The sequence below is a fragment of the Lissotriton helveticus genome, chromosome 12, assembly GCF_964261635.1.
Source record: "Lissotriton helveticus chromosome 12, aLisHel1.1, whole genome shotgun sequence".
In the NCBI taxonomy this organism is placed as follows: Eukaryota; Metazoa; Chordata; class Amphibia; order Caudata; family Salamandridae; genus Lissotriton; species Lissotriton helveticus.
Window position 1 is genome coordinate 864,599,300 of NC_136073.1, and position 20,670 is coordinate 864,619,969.

General features: G+C 43.5%; 1 protein-coding gene across 1 annotated transcript; it reads right to left on the bottom strand.

The window, feature by feature from the left end:
• Nucleotides 1-8,621: 8,621 nt before the first annotated feature.
• On the bottom strand, nt 8,622-19,139 carry GDF15 (growth differentiation factor 15). The gene is made up of 2 exons (XM_078668353.1): nt 18,821-19,139; nt 8,622-11,287 (listed from the first exon to the last, which is right to left on the bottom strand). Exons 1-2 carry the CDS (start codon nt 19,137-19,139, stop codon nt 10,467-10,469), a joined length of 1,140 nt encoding a protein of 379 aa, XP_078524479.1. The 3' UTR covers nt 8,622-10,466.
• Nucleotides 19,140-20,670: the final 1,531 nt, after the last annotated feature.

The following is a 20,670-nucleotide window of genomic DNA, read 5'->3' on the forward strand; positions in this document are numbered from 1 at the left end:
ATTATTAACCCATACTATAAGACATTATTTGCATTCCCAACCCCCTACGCTAACTTTAAAGAAGCCCCACATAACTGAAAACTATTGGCAAGAAAGTAAATGTTAATTTTGCTACTTGAAACAGAGATCCACCACCCTTGCCAGCAGTCATTCAAAAACAAGTGAAAAAAGACTAAAAATAGAGTTAAGGGTAAAACAAAGTGGTGGCAAAATTAAAATCACAAGTATTGGCAAACCCAGCAGGCATTGCTTTTGGAACTTTTTGTCTTTGCTAATGAGTTTTGACAATTCCCTATGCTATGCAGCATAAGTAAAGAATACAAATAGGTGGTATGACACCACTGCAGCGTCATTTTGTAGGTGTACAACATGCATGTGCACGCCTACAAAATGATGCAAGTTCTTTTCCTATTTACAGTAAGATCAATTAATTAAAAAATATGTAGCACAAAAGCTTTTTTTTTAAAGTGCAAGCCGGGGAAACAACACAGAGATTGTGAATGGGGAAGTGTCAGGAAGGACGCTGGTGAAGGAAGCAATATAGAGTGTGTGGGCAGAGGCATAGAACACTAAAGTTGTGAGGGGCGAGAAGCAACACAGAGGGCACAGATGTCGGGAATAAACACATGGGGCACGGGTAGGGGGGAAGCAACAGGATGGGCATGAGTGGAAGGACATGGGGGCGAGTGCAACATGAAGAGGACCATGGAGAACATAGAGCTAGACAGTGTGCAGCCGGCAGAGGGAGACAGCGGGAAAACACATGCATGTTTGGGGGCTACTTAAACCAAAATAAAAAATAGTGCTTGAAAAGACACAATCAGTACATCAATGATCTTGGGGTGGGAGAAACACAAGAAGTGGAATGAAAGCCCGCAAACGCTAACAAATGAAATGTAAGCAAATTAGACTGACAGTAAAACCTACCAATGGTAGGCAACGGTTGGGCAATAAGCCCCTTGGAAGCTGAGCTGAAAGTAGAAGTTTTTGCCAACAGGCATTTTGTGCTTTCTGGTAGGGGAGACTCTCAATAAAAAAAAATTAACGGAACACTATTTAAAAAATGTGCATATTTTTTATATGATAAATCTGTTAAATCTATTATTTTAAAGTTACTATTATTTTCCTTAGCATTCAAAGTCTATACGTTTTCCTCAAATATAGCATGAATATGGTATTGTCTTTATATAATATTCCTATACCTTAGATTTTTTATTCATTCTACTGAATATTTTAATATTGTAAACAAACAATATAGTTTTATATAAATAGAGAGAGAGAGCGACTCCATTATGCGGCCATGCTGGGGCTCAACTACCTTACATCAGTTCGGGGTAGGAGGAGGTCGCTCTGCCTCATAAATGAATCAACCGGCATTCCAGGTTTTAATGACTGGTGTGGTTTCTTTGTGACATGTTTTGGCGCAACCAGGGATTTTGGCAAAGGCACTAGTTGCATCAAAATACGTCAAGACTAAATCACACCGGTGTTTTTAGATAGGTAGATTGATAGATAGATAGATAGATAGATAGATAGATAGATAGATAGATAGATAGATAGATAGATAGATAGATAGATAGATAGATAGATAGATAGATAGATAGGAAATACCTTTCGTGTTTTGCTAATAACTTTGGTGCCATTTGACCAATCTTCGCAAAACTATTTTTTGAAAGTGCTACTTTTTGTCTAGCTTGCACATCAAACATTTCGTAGCGATCAAGCGGAGGCAAAGAAAACCGTGGAGAACCCAAAATGCAAAATCCCAAAGCATTTTCCTTAGACTTTATTGAATAGCGCTTCCGCAAAAAATGCTGAACGGAACCCATGAAATAGATCTTGGTCCAGAAAGCCTGCTTTTTGTGATTTGGTGTAGTTTGTGAGGTATTCAGTCTCAACAATATTTGTATATCTGGATGGTTGGGTTTAAGGGACTCTCACAAGAGTACCTCGAACCCAATTTCTGAAAAAACTGTGTTCTGATTGGCCCAGGTTTTTTTTTTTGCCCTTGGGCCATCTCGTTCCCACAGACGTTAGACTCCTGTGGGATGAAGTGCTCTAACTGGTTGCTAGCAAGATGAAGAAAAATTTTGCTGACAGCTATTACGTGACTTAGGGATTTAGTCCCCTGTCCTACAATTTAAAAAAATATATATATAAAGGGTGATTTGTGGGTATACCCTCCCCCTAGCCATTGTGGGGGTCCCCACAATACAAAAAACTGTTGTTTTTGCCATCATCCTGTGTGAGTGGGGAGGGGTTCGGGAGTCAGGTCATCCTCCCTGAGCCGGTTTGGGCTCCGGGGACCCCATCCTCTGGGCTGAATAGTAATGAAGGGGAGATGGGCCACAAACCCCTCCCCATGCCTCTATGAGTCCCGGGGGGTCCCATTCCCCTGGGCCCGACTCCACTAAGTGTGTCCCGAGAAGCCCACTCCGGAGACACAGTTGCCTTGTCCTCAGGAGTAAGTGCAGAGATGTGTTTGCTCCCATCTGGCCGGAGCTGCGAAAATGCTTCTGCCGGTGGCACAAAATATTTGTTTCCCTGCCTGCACTCCAGAGGGCAGGGAAACATAGATTGGTTCAGCCCAACAGGAGCAGAAGAAAATGCCTGCTCCTGCCAGGAGGGAGCAATGCCAGCTCCCACTGCACCCAGGATGGGTGCATGCAGGGAGCCAGAAGGGTTGTGGAGTCCCTGAGGCTCCTCCGCCTGGCATGCGCCCCCCTCTCCCCTTTTTTGAGATATTGGCCCCAGGGGGTGGGATCCCTGGGGTCTTATTGAGGCTTGGGGAGGGTAGCCACATACCCCACCCCTTTTTTGATAAAACTTTGCCCTGGGGATGGGGTTCTCAGGGCCTTAACATGCTTGGAAGGGCTGCGTGGCCCCCTACCCTTTTTTAAAGTACTCGCCTGCGGGCTGGGGTCCCTGGGCATCAGGAGGTTTGCAAAGAGGCGCCACACGTCCCCTCCCCCTTTTGTAAAAAGAAGGCCCCCATGGGATGAGGTCTCCAGGGGCCCAAAGTGGCACGGTAAGGGGGCTGCGTGTCCAGCTCCGATTTATAATAAAAGAAGACCCGGGGGGTGTGGTGCCGCGGTACCATAGGTGCACGGGGAGAGGGTCCACATACCCCTTCACCATAAAATATATGTTTTAGCCTGGGAGTTGGGGTTCACGGCCCCCTTGTGGCTTGGGAAGGATTCTGTACAACCCCCTACCTTTTGCATATATCTTTTGCTCCTGGTGGATGGGTTCCCAGGGCCACCATTGGCATGGGGAAGGGCCTATGTGCCCTCCTCCTCTTCATTTTTTAAAAAGGCCCGAGGGTGGAATCCCTGGGACACAAAATGGACCAGGGTGGGGGCAATGTGCCTCTCTCCCCCCTAAAAAAGCCCCAGGGGGTGCGTTCCACAGGGTCGGAAGATGCTTGGGAACCAAGTCTGCACCAATGAGGTGGATGCAGGCCCTGCTGTCCACCCCACGCCGCTCAAGGCCAAAGGCCGTGCACAGCAGGGGGTGGGCGTTACGTCTCGTAATAAAGAATTACTTTACGTTAAAAAAAACTAGAAATTTACTGGGAAACAGACCAAATCAAGGGCTAAAGCAAGGTTATAGTGAAGTGAAAATTTCAGTGACAATGTTACGCTTTAATGTAAAAAACTACTGAAATTTATCTGGTTCACTTATATCAAGTAACTATAACTCGTGCCTTCAGGTATCAATAAGTCGCGCACTGCCATACGCTGCTAGTTACCAAACATATTACTTCACTCTTGAAAAGTTCTATGACATGTTTGATAACATCATTGCAACATTTGCAATGACATCACTGATGATAAAACTGCATGGCAGGGGTGCAAGTTATGGTTGCGGAGGACATGAGTTATAGATAACTATAATTGGTGAATTTTAGTTTTCTGTTTTAGTTTAAAACGTTATGTTGCCACTGAAATCTTCACCTAACTATAATGCCACTTTAACCATTGTGTTTTTATAGATATATAGATAGATAGATAGATATTGAATGTGTTTCAACTTAAAATTGTAAGTTATTGTCCATACACATTACTTCACTAATATATTTACTAATATTCAGTTACATATTTAGTAAATCCAGGGTAACTATCCTTGTCAAAACTACTTACATTTGTATAATGTCATATTTACTATGCTAAACACAGTACTACTAACACTTAAACAAGTGTATTTATTCAAGATTGTCAGATGTACTGTAGAGTATTTAAATTTTGAGGATGCAAGTAAGAATTGCTATTCTAACTCCATTGCTACTAACACTGAGGAAACAACAAAAAAATTAGGGGATCAGATTTACTTTTCTGCCTCCATTCCTGCTTGAACTGGGAAACAACGCACACTTAGCGGCATTGGATTTACTAGTCATCCATGCCTACTGGCATTGGGGAAACAATTTAAATTTAGGGGGGTCATATTTATTCCTCTAACTCCTGGTAGATTATCGAGCTGTATCAGGGTTACGAGTGCATTGAAAATTCTATAGATCCTCGCTTGAGAGTCAGGGTGTGGAATTTCAAATTACTTTATTATGCACCTACTTACAGAAAAACTGTACTTATGTGGGAGCATCAACCAAATATTTGAAGGATGGCTGGTCTGTTCAGGAGAATTCATGTTGTACCATATATTTTCTCGATATACTGCTTTTGGAATTTGGAATAACAGAAGGGCAAGTCACTTATTTAGGCCATAGTATTTAAAGGAAGAGAAGAAAGCCATTCCTTGCTCTTCAAAGAATCCAGCAGTTGCTGTAAAACAGTCTTTATTACTTGACCTGTGGACTTCAGGGTTTTCCGACTTGCTTAACTAAGGGAACTCCTCATTTTATGACATTTGTGCACACAAACTGCAGGAAAGCAGAAAGGCTCTTTAAATAGAACTAGAGTCGGGTTGAGTAATGATTAGCAGGTTAGTCAAGCTGAAGATGGCTTTAGAAATGAGCATTCTTTTAGAGGCAGGGTTGTCTTTGTTAATCCTCAAAAATTCTTTGAATGCTCTATTGCGTCATAACAATACAGTAACACATGCATGCTTAAGGGTTTGTTGAGTGTCGTCTCTTTCATTGTTAAAACAGTAGTTTCTGTGACTGTTTCGTCTGGAGTTTTTTTAGTTTTTTTTAACAAACTTTATTGAGGAACCTTGACATCGTGACAATGTAGAAATTATCACAAAAAGGTCTTTTTCTTTTTGGTCCTCATTTTGAGGCGTACATAAACAGTACAGTGCATGAAATCATTATACAGTGGTACATATAATGTAGCTGGAGAGGAACTGTAATTACTTATAAATGCAGATAACAGTTTCCTAATACAACGCTGCAATCATATTCAAGCGTTTCGTCTGGAGTTTCAATAAGGATATTATCTGCGATCTTCTCATTTTGAAAGAAGAGATTGCATGGGGACAGTATTTGGTTCCACAATTCAGGCTGGTCTGAAAGAGGGATTTAGTGTATTTCATTGTGAATCTTTCAGTTTACCCGGGTAGCTGATTTAATATTTCATTAGAGAGTGGAGTGGAGAGGTGTGGCTCACTGGTTAGAGGCGGCAGACCTGTAAGCAGAGAACGGCCCGGGACCAGGATTCAATTCCCGACGCGGCAGGGTCTTGGACCAGGGTCAACGGACTCGATAATTCTCGCCTCAGTGCCTACTCTAACCAGGGAACACACTCGGTAACTCTGGGCATTAAGCTTGCCTCATCTCTACAACGGCCCCCCACAGACGCCAGGGATGCCTGGTTTCACCCTGGAGATACCCAGAAAGGGAGCATCTCACAGGGAAAACCAGGACGGGTTCCCCAGCGGTCTACAGCGCCAGGACAGTCGGGTAGAGTAACAGTGCGCTTTACAAGTATCCCACATTTACATGACTTACAACACCAAACTAAACTTTGTACCTACTTTAAAGACGGGCCGCAATGTGTCCTTTGCCATAAAAACAGACGTCATGTGTTCGGCCTTCAGTGTTCCTTCCAGACCATTAAGAAAGTGGTAGAAACGGTGCTCCTGACAGCTGAGCTACCTCACTTTTTGGCATCGCGATAACCAATCGGACAGATGTGAAGCTTGTAGATTTAGCATTGGACCGGTTGCACAATTTAGAATGTCCAATCCACCATCCTTTCCAGTGGTGCCACTTCTACGGAAGTCCACCTTGTTAACCATGGTGATTTTCCACAGAACACCCTGGAAATATTTGTGATAGCTAGTAGAAAACACCTATTTCAGGCCTGGCAGCTGAGCTACCTCACTTTTTTAGCATCGCGATAACCAATCAGACAGATGTGAAGCTTGTAGATTCAGCATTGGACCGGTTGCACAATTTAGAATATCCAATCCACCATCCTTTCCAGTGGTGCCACTTTTACAGAAGTTCACCTTGTTTACCATGTTGATTATCCACAGAACACCCTTGAAATATTTGTGATAGCTAGTAGAAAACACCTATTTCAGGCCACATCTTTGTGAGTCTTTATAGTTGTCACAGTTGTTCAAAACTGTTGTCAGGGCACGGTGGACCAACTGCCTTGGAGAGTTTTTCTTTTGGACACCTGAGCTGTTCCAGTGGGAGCCACCTTGAAGTAAGAGCCACACCTTGAATGCTTGATTACTACTTCTAAGGATGCTGGATTCACCTGACAAAGGATGAGTAGTCCCCTTAGACATACCCCCTTAAAAAATAATGTAATTTCATATGCTATTAAAAAAGGTCATGTATTCAATTAATAAAGGTTTTGGCGTCAGATAAGTTATACATATTAGCTTTGCCTTATTTACTGTTGCCAAACAGAACCACCAAACAATAATATTGTGATGTAATGAAGACACTGGCATTACAGGGCCTGAAAAACAGGTCCATTCACAAATCTCTACCTACAAAACTAACAGTGGGTTAGTTATTACGTAGGTTTCTGACCACAGCATTCCACAGTCTGCTGAGGAAAGAAGCCTGTTGTGACCTGTTAGCAATGGGCTGCCACACCTCCGTAAATTATCTTTTTGACTTCAAGACACACTGTTGAGTAGCGTGCAAACTTCACACATTTTGCACACCCATCGTATGGATACATGTCGATAAAACATGTGGGCGCTTGACATTCTTTCTACCCACCTACTGTAAGTCAGACAATTTTAGAACTTTCCAAAGACTTAAATCCCAAGGCAAACCGATAACCTATTTATTTTGCTTCTTATGCGTTACTAGCACTAAGGTATTGTGTACTTAAGTATTTGTTGGATACGTCAGTACTGGAAAAACATTTACCAAGCCAAGACAGATAGCAAATAACCAACACAAACTATTAAGGAATGGAAACATACAGGCTGAAAAGTGTTATTGTAATGGCTGGTGTGATACCGTTACTCCATACCCGTCAACTCAACCGCATTTTGTGGGTGTTGCACTCTTTCTACTTGTATTCATCTCCCTAACAAACAAAATGCCTCTATGGACTTTAATGGAGTCTCCAGCTTTTCATACCTCTATCACCCACCAAAAAAGTGTTCATTCCCCATTGACCTAAATGGGATCATCTCAAAAACACTTGGGGCATCATAAGGATGGCGGGCAGACTTTGTCCGCCCGCCATCCTGACGGAAAATGGGACCGCTCGCCATATGTGTAGCGGTCCCATGGGGGAGATTAGGATGCGCCCGCCACACTGGCGGGCGCATCACACATTTTTAACATTGCGGCAGGCGGTGTTTTCAGCAGCACCCACCGCAATGGTAAAAATGCATGTTGTGCGTTTGCATGCACAAAGTGGCAGGCACCGCACTGTTCCTGCCACATTGTACATGCAAATGCAGGGGGGTACAATAGGTCCCCCCCCATGTGCACCCCCTAAACCCCAACTACCTGGGGGTCTGCAACGGGCCCCCAATTGTGAACTCTGCATGCTCCACAGAAAGGCTGCTCTTCGCCTGCATACTAATATGGATGGCGTTGTCTAGCAGACACCGGCGCCACCATATTAAACCCTTTTTCACCCGGTCAACGAGTCAACAGGGCGGGAAAGCGGCGGACGGTCTTTCCGTCTGCCGGGGTACCCCCGCCATACTGATATGGTGGGGGAAATGGGTGGCGGGCAGGGTAGGATGTAGGGCGGATAGCCACCGCCATGCGTGCGGTGGCAATCTGCCCTACATCCTAATGGACCCCTTGATGTCACCTGTATTTATGAGGCAAAGGGTCGATATTTTGCAAACAATCGCTTTCTGATTCTTTCTGAATGTTTATGCTGTCTGAACTTTGAAAAGTTTTGCACTGCTTTTCTAACTACCTTGCGTTAGTTTGTGGTGTTCTCCCTACAAGACAGGTAAGGTTTACACGGTCACCTTCCACAGAGGTAGGGCTTCCGAAATTACGTTTTAATTGTGGAGCCAGTCCTACACATTTTTTGAGTAGAGTCACAACTGCTTGATGGTGTTACCCATGGCAAAGTGGATGGTTAACTCTGCCATCGTGAATGCCACCCTTCTGGGTACCCTTTTTTTAAAACATTTTTTTAAATTATTTTTGATTAGGACATGCATGTTCTTGTAATACAATGTAATGTTTTATAAGAATAAAAATAAATCAAATAATGTTATGTTCACAAATAATTTATTAAAAATGAAATTCTCACAATCTATCCAGGATTGACGGATTCTTAAATATATTAAAATATATTTATATATACATACAATACTTATATAAAATATAAAAATAGTTATTAACAGTATAAAATGAACACCAATAAGTTATGAATAAATAACAATTCGGTATAAATAAACTTCAAATCAATTAAAGTATTACACTTACATTATACTGAAGGCTAAAAATCTTTTAACAAATGCTCAGAAAAAGCAGACCTGATGTATTTAGCAAATCATTATTTGTATTAGCAGTTTCCAATAAGTAGGAGCAGAACGTTACAGAAAACACAGTGTTTGAAGTCCTACATTTTTTTGCGAAAGTGGTCGTAATGGAATATATGTTTACTTGACACTTGTTGGATTAAACTCTAAAAAAAATACGTGCCAAAAAATGTGAATGTTGATTTTGAATTAATTCTCCAGTTAGTAGAGAAACAAGCACATTGTTTTAGAATGAGATTTTTCATTTGTTGACTGAATGTATATACACTACTTTTTTTAAGCAGCAAAATGGAATGAAATGGAACATAACTTTTCCTATTACATTTTTAAAAGGATTAAAACTATTTCCTTTTGAGAAAATTATGAGTAACATCAAACCATAGATTTTACATTGACCTTTAGTTATGTTATTAGAAAATGACATATTGCTCAGAAAAACAATCATGTGAGCTATAGAATTGTCATATTAAAGTACATATACTGCACACTATCCCATTTAAAACTTTCCTTTGGTATATGTAATTTTCTAATATGTCTGGGGTTCTGTCTTGATACTGTGGAAACTTGTTTAAAAAATGCACTTCACCAGTTCATAAAAGGTCACTCAGGGTGACTTCTTGTACGGAAAATCTGCCTTGGTTATAACTTACTTTTTTGTTCTATTGGTCTCATACTTTCATGAAGAAAAACAGACAAATGTAAACAGGACTTTCAGTTTTTGAACTGCTCTGTCTCTTGATATTGCAACATGTCTACATGCAGCAATCTTCCAAATGCAGCCATTATAGAAAACACAATGGCTGTGATTTGCATTTACCTTGTATAAACCAGGTGACTAAGACAGTATTCATGAAGTCTGACTAACAGATTATTTGATTAAACCTGTGCTGAATGGTCCTCATATTTTCCATGGCAAACTTATATAAAAGGTTGTCCCTGTTGTTTTCCCCTTTCTGTTTGTTGATATTGATACTGAAGCCAATTTCATCTTACATTCTAAGTACAAAACCAAATCTATTTATATCATAAGTCATGGAGTAGTGTATGATTGAATTTGAATCATTACGTCATCATAGATAATCTTATTAAGTGCATTAATTGCCCAGTCAAAATGGTCAATATATGATTTAACATTCTATTCTATTAGGGTGGTGATAACACATTGTAGATCCCATTCTGTTTGGGGACTGAGTTCTTGTGTGATCATATCATCATCACACAATAAATATTGTCCTACACAAAATTTCTAGTGCAAGAATGTCTTTATCAAATAAAACAATCCCTGAAGAAGATATATCCATAAGGATTCTGCTATTAACACATTACGGATCCTCGGCTAATACTTTTTTAAACAGACTAAAACCTCTGCACTTTCAGTCCTATTTAGGAAGGTCCTGTAAAAGGACATAAAGGCATGAGTGATCGATGGAATGACTAGAGGTGACATTTTGTTGTTCCAGTCCCCTACAGAATGAAAGATAGTACCTGACGAGTACAAGCAATAGTCCGCATCTTGTTCCGTATCTTGGCAACAAGGTCTGAGAAGAATTACTCTGAAAATATTTAAAATATTACTATGCACAGTAACACTTCCTAACAAGAATGTCCTCAAATGGTGTCAGAGTCAATTCTCCTGCACTGTTGTAGTGCATGAGTACCAAGGGTTCATAGCTAGCAGGAACACAACAGGGACCCGGAGTAGCACCATTGGACAAGTGGTGCATCCGGGACTTGATCTGTGCATGCATGCTTGCCGATTTGTAGTTATGAGGGCAAGACCCCTCACAAAAGAACATGGTATAGCTCTCTGGAGCAATGACCCAATCCGTCCAGCCAATCTCTTTAAAAGAGACATGTAAAGATTTGCGGCAACAATTCTTCTCATTTTTCTTGCAGTCCTCTTGATCTTGTTTTGGGAGCTCCCTGGTCTTTCTCGCCCTGGATTTGCTAGCCTCCTGAGTTTCCACTTCCAATATCAAAGAGTCAGTCCACTTTTTGTAATGGTTCACATCTGAAACAAGTGGAAAATCAGAGACCAACATTAATTTGAGCTGCAAACGTTCTTCGGAGCTTGCGACCCACTGCTGGACAGCCTTCACAACGTTTAGATTTAAAGTTCCGGCTTCAAAAGGCTTGGAATCCAGAAGTTTGAGCTCTGGTTCACAGTTTGCCTCGCTTGAGTCTGTCACCTTATAAATATTCACCATTGGTGGTGGTCGGTAGTGTTTTCTGGCAACGCTTTGGGCAGAAAGGAAATGCTTTTGCAACTGAAGCTCGGCCCTCAAGACGCTCAGCCCTTGGTGGAACACCAGAGATCTGGAAAATACAAGGTTGACCGCGTGACTGTGTTTTTCTTGCTTCTGATGTTTGTCTATTGTCTTGATCTTCAGAGTCACTATAAGAAAGAAATAGAAGTTATATAAAATCCACCTGTAAACACACATATACAATACAGATTTGGAGAAGGCAAGATGTAACTGGTAATGATAAACAAATGAAACAGATGCAGCCATTTCTTTTTTTATCTCGGCTTAACTTTTACACGGTCTTAAAGATTTTGTTTTTGCTATTAACCAAAAATTATGTAAAGGACATTGAGGCTTTGTTACAGTTATACTATTGTCACCTATAGTGTTCATATGCAGAAAGATCATACTACTCTTTGTGGACTACATCCATATGGTTCCTCACTGAACACTGTCATAGTCCTATATTAGAAATATTCCCATTAAACTTCATAAAATCTAGTCATTAAAATGTAGTTGTGCTGTAATTTGCAACACCACCCGGCATATTTGTGAGAACTTTTAACAGGTTCAAACATTAATATATCTCATAATGAGAGCCAAGACAAATACCTTCTTTCAGTGTGAATTCCTAAAACTGCCATTAACCAAACACAAGAAGGAAAAGGGTGAAAACTTATCTGCCATCCAAAAATATCTATAAAGAGCCAAGTCACTAAATTGTTTCTGCACTTCAACGCAAGAAGTCTGAACACCAAGCGATCCCCATTTCAAAGGAAAGTGGTATTTTGAAAATTACCAGCACTCTGATTACATATGCACTTTCAAAATGGTGGCAAAATGAATGTGAGATTTCATGGTTTTATAGCGAATATGTTCTCTCACTACAGCCTCAGTCTGAGTAATGGAATACCAAGATTGGATGTAAATAACATCAGTTACAAGCCTGCTTGTCTAAATTCTGCTTAATGCTGCACACCCATGGATTTTCCTTGCACAAATTTGTTCAGATATAACCCAAAGGTATTGAAGTATGGGAAAGAGGTCTGCAATGGAAAAAATAATTGGTTCCAAATTTTGCTCTTCGGCTGATTCAGGCCCCGAGTACGAGATTAGCGGTCCGACTGCTGTTGTCGCGGTCAGGAGAACACCACCAAGCCTGTGGCTTCTCTACCTCCGTATTCCGAGTTGACTGCCAGGCTGGCAGTGTCTTCCGACAGCGGTCTTGGGGCGGCGGCATGTTTTGGATCACAGTCGTGGGTACACTGTTACCATGCAGCATGTCACGCATGCCACACTGTGCATGCACAACAGTGCGTCACAGGGGGGCACAACATGTGCCCCCAGCCACAATGCCCAATGGGTGAAAATGCATGGGCCCCCTCCTTGCCTTTATGCCAACCTTTTTATGGCGGGATCCCCGACATGTATAGGTTGTTGGAAAGGCAACTCGTAATATGCCCAGCGGTGCAGCCATCGACACCGCCTCAATTCTTTGCCGCTTTACGCACCGCTGTGGGATCCAGGATCCTTGTGGTGGCAGAGGTCTTGTATCAGGTTGGTTGCAGTCTGACCACCACACTCGTAATACGGTGGTCAGACCACCGAGGCTGCGGCAGTCCACCGCCACCGCGAGTACGGCAGCCTTGGGACCACATACTTGTAATCAGGCCCTTAGAGCTGAGTGTAAGCTGAATTAATTTGAAAGTCTGCATTTGGAGTTACTGGCAGCAATTCTCAGGGCCACACCAGTAAAAAGGCAAGAGTAACACAGACAAAACCGGGACAAATAACATCATGTTTCTATGTTTTACACCAAACTATGAATCAAGCTCAAAACTTGAAAAACACTTGGGACGAAGTATTTCTGCTGGTTTGTTGCTACTCCAGCTTTGGCACTGTTTTTTTTTAAATATGTTTGCATGGTCATTTAGACGGAGGTGACAGTGCTAGAACAGGTGCAAACAACAGGTGCATACAGCAATTTTAGACCAAAATCACTTTTCACCACAAACTTAATTTAAAAACTTAGGACAATTTTGTATAGTCAATTCGTGGATCGGTGTGCTGGAGGGAGGGGTATAATTTCTTGTCAGTCGTTAGGGACACTCAGATCAAACAACAAAGCAGCAGCTGGCTTACTTAGACACAACAACCAAAAGGTTAGCTGCTCTGGAATGACATTGCAAAGAATTTGAAATGAGTTACCGACTTTAAAAAACGACCGAACATGAAACAAATTCTTCTGGTTTTAAATCCTGTTTGTTTTCGTCTTTGCTCACCCAGAGGCCCTTGTTCCTCAGAGCCTTGTCTTTTCTCTCTGAACCGTTTTCTACTCCTTCATCTTATGACTCCACATCACTGTTGCAACATCCGGCATGTTACAGTGTTTAGGAGATGGTGTCGTTTATTGCTCTCCTAAATAAACATATAAATCAAGAAAGAATCTTGGCAAGGAGAGGGGTTGCCTTTTGTCTCAGACAAACGTCTGCTTCAGCTGCCACTAAATATGCTGAACTATGACATGGTTATTGCCAACCTCTAGAAGCTCATTATTAACCTGTGTGGACCTGCCCAACTTTTAGCAGCACGGAGCTGCGTCTAGAGCACTTTACTGAGCTGCTGTGTGTGCCTGGTAACAAGCACAAAGACTAAGTCATGGCCTGGCACCCTTGCACTTTCTCATGCCTGTGTCCACCCTTGAGGGTTTCCGTACTAAAAATAAAACCACTGAAAAGCCAAAAGGGCTGACATACATTTATGGTTAAATGCTAGCCCTTTTGGGTTTGGCAATGCTTGTTAGCTGGAAGGATGAGATGGAGGCATAAAGCAGCTTAACAGCAGCACTGGTTATTTGTATCCTTCCCTGGACCTACAGAAGATTATGACGCTCAGAAGCAGGGTGAAAAGGAGTCACCATGCGGCACGCTCAAACTTTTGAGAGCTCCTCACGCTGAGATAATTTGTGGCTGAACTCAAGGTTTCGTCAGTCTGGAGGTCAGGCAATCTGATGTAAAAAGTACAATGGGGGTGGGGCAGCCATCTTTAGGTCAGGCTCAGACTTGAGTCTAATGAACTTCCTGGCTGCGGCCGGAATTCTGCGACTGTGCGGCACATTCCAATCGCGGGTACGGTCATCAGCACACGAGCACTGTGTGCCATGACGGCTCCTGGCCATCATCAGCATGGAAGGGGTTAAAACAGCTGGAAAACTATTGTCACCCAACTCAATGGCACTCATTTTATTGACCTCAGAAGGATTACAAGATGAGTGGACCTGCTGGGATTTGAACCTGCGACCACGAGGTTTAACACAGGCCCTACAGGGGACGCATTAGTCCATTAAGCCACCAGACTCAGAAAGATGTAAAACAGTCTCAGATATAACCCAATGGAAGCTAATGTCACACCTAAACAATCAGCGGAATGCCAACAGAAAGAAGGTGAAACTAAATACTCCCTTGAGCTCATTCAGGATGTCCTTGCATGCCATAAATCGAGCCCCTGCCATGTTCAGTTAGCCAATGGCATGCAATCGTGAACGGCTGTATACAAAGAAAGCAGGAACATGAGCAATGGGGTGCATTTGTGCATGGCACACCATAACGTATATATATATATATATATATATATCCGAAGCAACACTCCAAACCACTTCCAGCACACTCGCTGGCGAAGAAGGAGAACGGACCACTCCAAAATGAGGCAAGTTCTTATTTATTAACCAAGTTTTTCCAGCAGGTACAGAGTACCGGATGCGCCGTGGTGAGCCTTCCTGAAGCGCTTGGCGCATTGCTCTTGAAAATTTACTAACGGTTAGCCTTAACCGTGGGAGGTGCTCCGCCTCGTCAGGCGGCTGGAATTCGGCACCTGGCGAGGACTGTGGTGAGGATACATATCCTTGCATGCCAGCGCGACACATCATTAAAACTACAAGCTCACAGCTTGCCCCCCAGGTTCCTACTCAAGGCAACAAACCAGATGACTGATATAGCACAAAGAAGCACAACCTACTCAAGGACTACTAACATACTCACCCTATGACTACAGTTACCAGCATTCCTGGCAACACAGCATCGTGAGCCACACCCACTCAGGGCGGACCAGATTTAAATAAATTGCATTTAAATCACCAGGGTGAGCTGCCTGTGCCTTTGTGAAAACGTCCATGAAGAAGGGGCGTGTCTGCCCCGAAACGCGTCGGACTTCTTTTTAAACATTGTGGAGGGAGGCTGTGAGTTCTTCGGAAGCTACAGAGACTGGAGGGTCCGGATGCGCCGTGGTGAGCCTTCCTGAAGCGCTTGGCGCATTGCTCTTGAAAATTTACTAACGGTTAGCCTTAACCGTGGGAGGTGCTCCGCCTCGTCAGGCGGCTGGAATTCGGCACCTGGCGAGGACTGTGGTGAGGATACATATCCTTGCATGCCAGCGCGACACATCATTAAAACTACAAGCTCACAGCTTGCCCCCCAGGTTCCTACTCAAGGCAACAAACCAGATGACTGATATAGCACAAAGAAGCACAACCTACTCAAGGACTACTAACATACTCACCCTATGACTACAGTTACCAGCATTCCTGGCAACACAGCATCGTGAGCCACACCCACTCAGGGCGGACCAGATTTAAATAAATTGCATTTAAATCACCAGGGTGAGCTGCCTGTGCCTTTGTGAAAACGTCCATGAAGAAGGGGCGTGTCTGCCCCGAAACGCGTCGGACTTCTTTTTAAACATTGTGGAGGGAGGCTGTGAGTTCTTCGGAAGCTACAGAGACTGGAGGGTCCGGATGCGCCGTGGTGAGCCTTCCTGAAGCGCTTGGCGCATTGCTCTTGAAAATTTACTAACGGTTAGCCTTAACCGTGGGAGGTGCTCCGCCTCGTCAGGCGGCTGGAATTCGGCACCTGGCGAGGACTGTGGTGAGGATACATATCCTTGCATGCCAGCGCGACACATCATTAAAACTACAAGCTCACAGCTTGCCCCCCAGGTTCCTACTCAAGGCAACAAACCAGATGACTGATATAGCACAAAGAAGCACAACCTACTCAAGGACTACTAACATACTCACCCTATGACTACAGTTACCAGCATTCCTGGCAACACAGCATCGTGAGCCACACCCACTCAGGGCGGACCAGATTTAAATAAATTGCATTTAAATCACCAGGGTGAGCTGCCTGTGCCTTTGTGAAAACGTCCATGAAGAAGGGGCGTGTCTGCCCCGAAACGCGTCGGACTTCTTTTTAACCATTGTGGAGGGAGGCTGTGAGTTCTTCGGAAGCTACAGAGACTGGAGGGTCCGGATGCGCCGTGGTGAGCCTTCCTGAAGCGCTTGGCGCATTGCTCTTGAGAATATATATATATATATATATATATATAGAAGTGCTGGTACTCTCCAATTAAAAGTATGTCATTTCTCTTGAGAAGTACCGGTACTCTCCCTCCCAAAATAAAAGTGCCGGTAGTCAGCACTGGCCCATTTAAAGCAATATATATATATATATAATGGCGGTGGTGCAGGGCGTTATTACAACTAAATAAAGTATTGCACCGAATTTTGGGCCTGCGTCCGTTTGTCCGGAGTGAAAGAAGTCAAGAGAACGGGAAAATCAGCATATATATATATATATATATATATATATATATATATATATATATATATATATATAGAGAGAGAGAGAGAGAGAGAGAGAGAGAGAGAGAGAGAGAGAGAGAGAGAGAGAGAGAGTTTGTGTATGTCTTAGATTATACCACACATACAAAATTAGCTATTCTGTGTTTGTTTGAGTCCAATAAGGGAGATGTATTTGGGAGTAGGAGAGGTCCTACGTACTTGGATTTCCAGAGCCACTACAAAATAAACGTTAACCTACTCTCTATCCTGACAGCTCACATTATTAACTTGAGGGTAGATTCCACTGCTAACTTGATAGAAAGAAAGGGGTAGGCAGCATTGGGTTGCATAGGACATGGTACATTGCTTATGCGGAACAAACTGACTACATTTGCATTTGTTCAAGAGGAAGCCGCAAGAGTGTAATGTGTACACAATGTATGATTTTGGCCAGTCTGTGTATCCTTCGATGACAGATAAATCCAAACCTAATTTACATTATTGTTATCTTTCAAACACGGGCATCTCCTTTACCATTTCTGACGTGCGTCTGCGATTTATGCACATCAAATTTGTGAAAATGTCTCTTTGTATGTGCTCTATCGTCAAACCACGATTAATCAAGATATGTTTTTTTAAAAATACGCAATCCATTACCAGTGTACCCTAACATCCCTAAAATCAGGCACCAAGATGCTAATTATCATTTGGTGGATTTTGAGCAAACATTGTCGAAGTTATGGGCAAAAGAAAAACGTTATTTTCTGTCTACTCTAGACAGTGCAATAAATCCTTAACCAGGGCTTTAAGTGGGCCGGGTCTCACCGTGTCTGAGCACCAGCAGTTTTTAATGGGGACCTTGAAACGGGTCTCTATCGGGCTCTTTTTTATGCCCTGCCACAGATGGTCCATTTTTTTCCAGACTGCAGGCACATTGATGTGCGCTGCTCACTTCTCACTAGTGGAGAAGTTACGGCATGACGTCACGGCATGTAAGCGTTGTAGGGGAAGGGAAATCCTTTAAAGAGAGTTATTTTCTCTCTGGATTTCCCTTCTCTTTTTGAGACTCAGGAGCAGCAACGTTGTGGTGGTGTCACCAGGGCTTTAAGTGGAAGCTTTTTCAATATTATATACAAGCTGTAGTTGCTGCTTATTTATCTTATGTAATGAACAACCATTGACAAAGCCAATAGTCCTGACTGGTTGTAGGTATGATGTTACTTGTTGTATCATATATCTGGATGCAATGACATAAACAGCTAAATACAAGTCGGGCGGCACACTATTCTAAGCACAGATTTTTAGCGTAAGTGTTTTTTTAGCCACACCCTTAATTACACTGTCCACGCCCCTTTGAGGGACCCCCCAGTTTTTTCATCCCACTTAAAGCCCTGGCCTTAACTATAATACATTTATGTTTATTAATGTGACTCCTTATATCAGCATTCATTCCATTTCTAAGCACTAGCGCTTTCGGCAGATACAGGAAAGAGAGCTGTTGGGGTAATGTGCAGAGGATCACACAGTAGTCACCTAGAGAAGTTCAGGGTGCGTCCCGTAGGTGGATGCTATATAGGCAAAAACGTACCCACAAGACTACAACACCCTTATTTGCCAACTTCATTGTGAGAACCTCCGGATGATGAAAGGCTGAGCCCGCTCAGCTAGTAAGCAGAACTGTAACTTGCAGATTCGCACAGTTCTTTTCGTTGAGTGTGCGCCCGCTGAGATTTCTCACTAGTGTCCCATTACCAAAGGTATTCGGTGTGTTCAAGCTTCTCGGAGATAACAAGAAAAGCCTGGGAGTGAACTGACACCAGTATGAATAGAAAGCGGATTTGAATCATGGCTTGCTCTCTTAGTCAGTGTGATCGTCTGCAAAGAGTGTCATCTCCATCACAGGACAAAGTCGGAAGTGCTAAGAAAGAGGCTGAAATCAGATAATAAGCCACGCTGTGGAGTCGGTTATTCTTTAAAGTCGGTGAGCGCCAAGAGGTAATGCAGTTTGCATTAAGGCGCTGTATACATTAATCATCATCATGAATTTAACTAAAGTTAGACTTACATTTGGGAGTGAGGAGGTGGACTCTCGTCTCTGCGGCTGTCAGCATGTTCTCTTCCCCTCGGCTGGCGTTGCCTTTCAGCTCCAGCAGCTTCTCCTGGTAAATGGCGTACATCCTCTGTAGCGCCTCCTTGTCCAGCCTCTGGGGGGTGGGCGGGGGTCTGTGCAGCCCCAGCCGCTCCAGGATTCCCCTCTTCACCGCCTCCAGCTGTATCCTCTTCTCCTGCTCCCCCAGGGGCCGCAGCTCCACCGCAGTCAGGAGGACGAGGAGGGCCAGGCAGGCCTCGGAGCAGTGCCTGGCGCCCTGGGCTGAGCGCCGCATGGTGCGCTGCGATGCGGGACTGCCCGAGCGAGGCGCTATGCACGCCAGACTCAGCGCCCCGGGAATGAATGGAAGCCTCCATTCTTGGCCTTATATTGAGCTGAACTTTGCTTCGCCACCCGCCCACGCACACACACGTGCAGACGTCACTCACGGTGTGAAGAAGAGGAAAAACAATACAGCGGTCCTCCCTCCCAGCCTGGCTGCTCCCGAGCTCGGGGCTGTGTGAGGCGCTTGTTTGACTTAAGATCTCCCCAGGCGGGAAAAGCCAACCGGGCTGCCCTGGCCAGTGATGCAGGAGCAGCAAAGACCAAGCCTAGCATTTATAAACTCAATAAAAGAAAGGAAGAGAGAGCAGAGAAGATGCAAACGAAAGACCAGAAGGGGCGAGCCCAAAAGTGCCCCTCGACCTGTGTGAGTCTGTGAATCGTCCACCCCATGCTCTGAATCTGAAAGTCAGGCCCGGTGCCTGACCTCTGGGAATAGAGGGGATATTGTAGCACGACGAAACTGATGGGAAAGATAATTTCATTATTAAAATAGAGAATCTAGAAAGGTTGTCGAAATTACGGAAGTGCAAACAGCCTCAGCTGAGCACGTTCACCAGACAAAGAGATAATGGTATGTAAGGAAAACCTGCATTGTTTTATGGTGAGCCCTAAAGTCCAGGGGTGTTTGGTGCTGCTGTTCTGCCTACCGCAGTCTCACCGTTACCCCTGGAAAGTCCCCCTTTTCTGCCTGATGGCTTATGATGGCGGAGGACAGCCTGGCCCAAAGCCACATTCTAGCCTCAGGCCCTTATGTAGACTTAGACAGAATATACTCTGTCGTGGAGTAAAGTACTCCAAAACCATGTCAGAGTACCTACCTGGCAAATTTAGAGATGTCCCAGCTTGTATTGGAAAGAAGCGCAGCCTTTGTCAATGCCTTGAAAGTTTGACAGATTAGTGCTGTCACCATGATAGAGCTGGACAGTAGACTTTCAAGGCTTTGTTGGTGTGTGTGCTGGAAGTCCTGGCTAAAGAGAGTGTGGCTGTGGGTAGAAAGAAGTTACCCACCATGTACTTCCCTCTTCTATCCCCCCACTATTCTTTTCGATCCGACTAACATGTCCACCGTTCAAATTGATTTCATATCTCTCTATACTAATTCACCACAAATCTCTCTGGGTTCTAGAGTAGTGTGCTACTTGCAAAAAAAGTGCTTTGACGTCTGGTTAGGGGTAGGAAGCGCTACATAAATGCAATTAGAATTACCAAAGGTGAGGCTGAATTGTTGGCTGAGACCTGAAGCAGGGGTAGTGGGGCCAGTTTCTCCTGAATACCGCAATCTGAGTCCCAAACAAGTGTCATTAGTGTTGGGGTGCATTTGAATGCACCAGATTGGATGTACCTGACCTGTTCCCCGCATCCAGCTCTGTGAGATTCAGGACAGTTGGCTGGTAACTGTGATTAATTTGTTTTTTCTTGTGTAAGAATGGTCTCCAATGGATGCTTTGGGTATAACACTAACTCTTCTCTTCCTTTGTCTT

Coding starts and splice junctions, on each gene's coding strand:
- GDF15 (XM_078668353.1), bottom strand. CDS start 19,139: ATGCGGCGCTCAGCCCAGGGCGCCAGGCACTGCTCCGAGGCCTGCCTG. Junction 11,288..18,820: donor CCACCTCCTCACTCCCAAAT/GTAAGTCTAACT, acceptor TCTTTCTTATAG/TGACTCTGAAGATCAAGACA.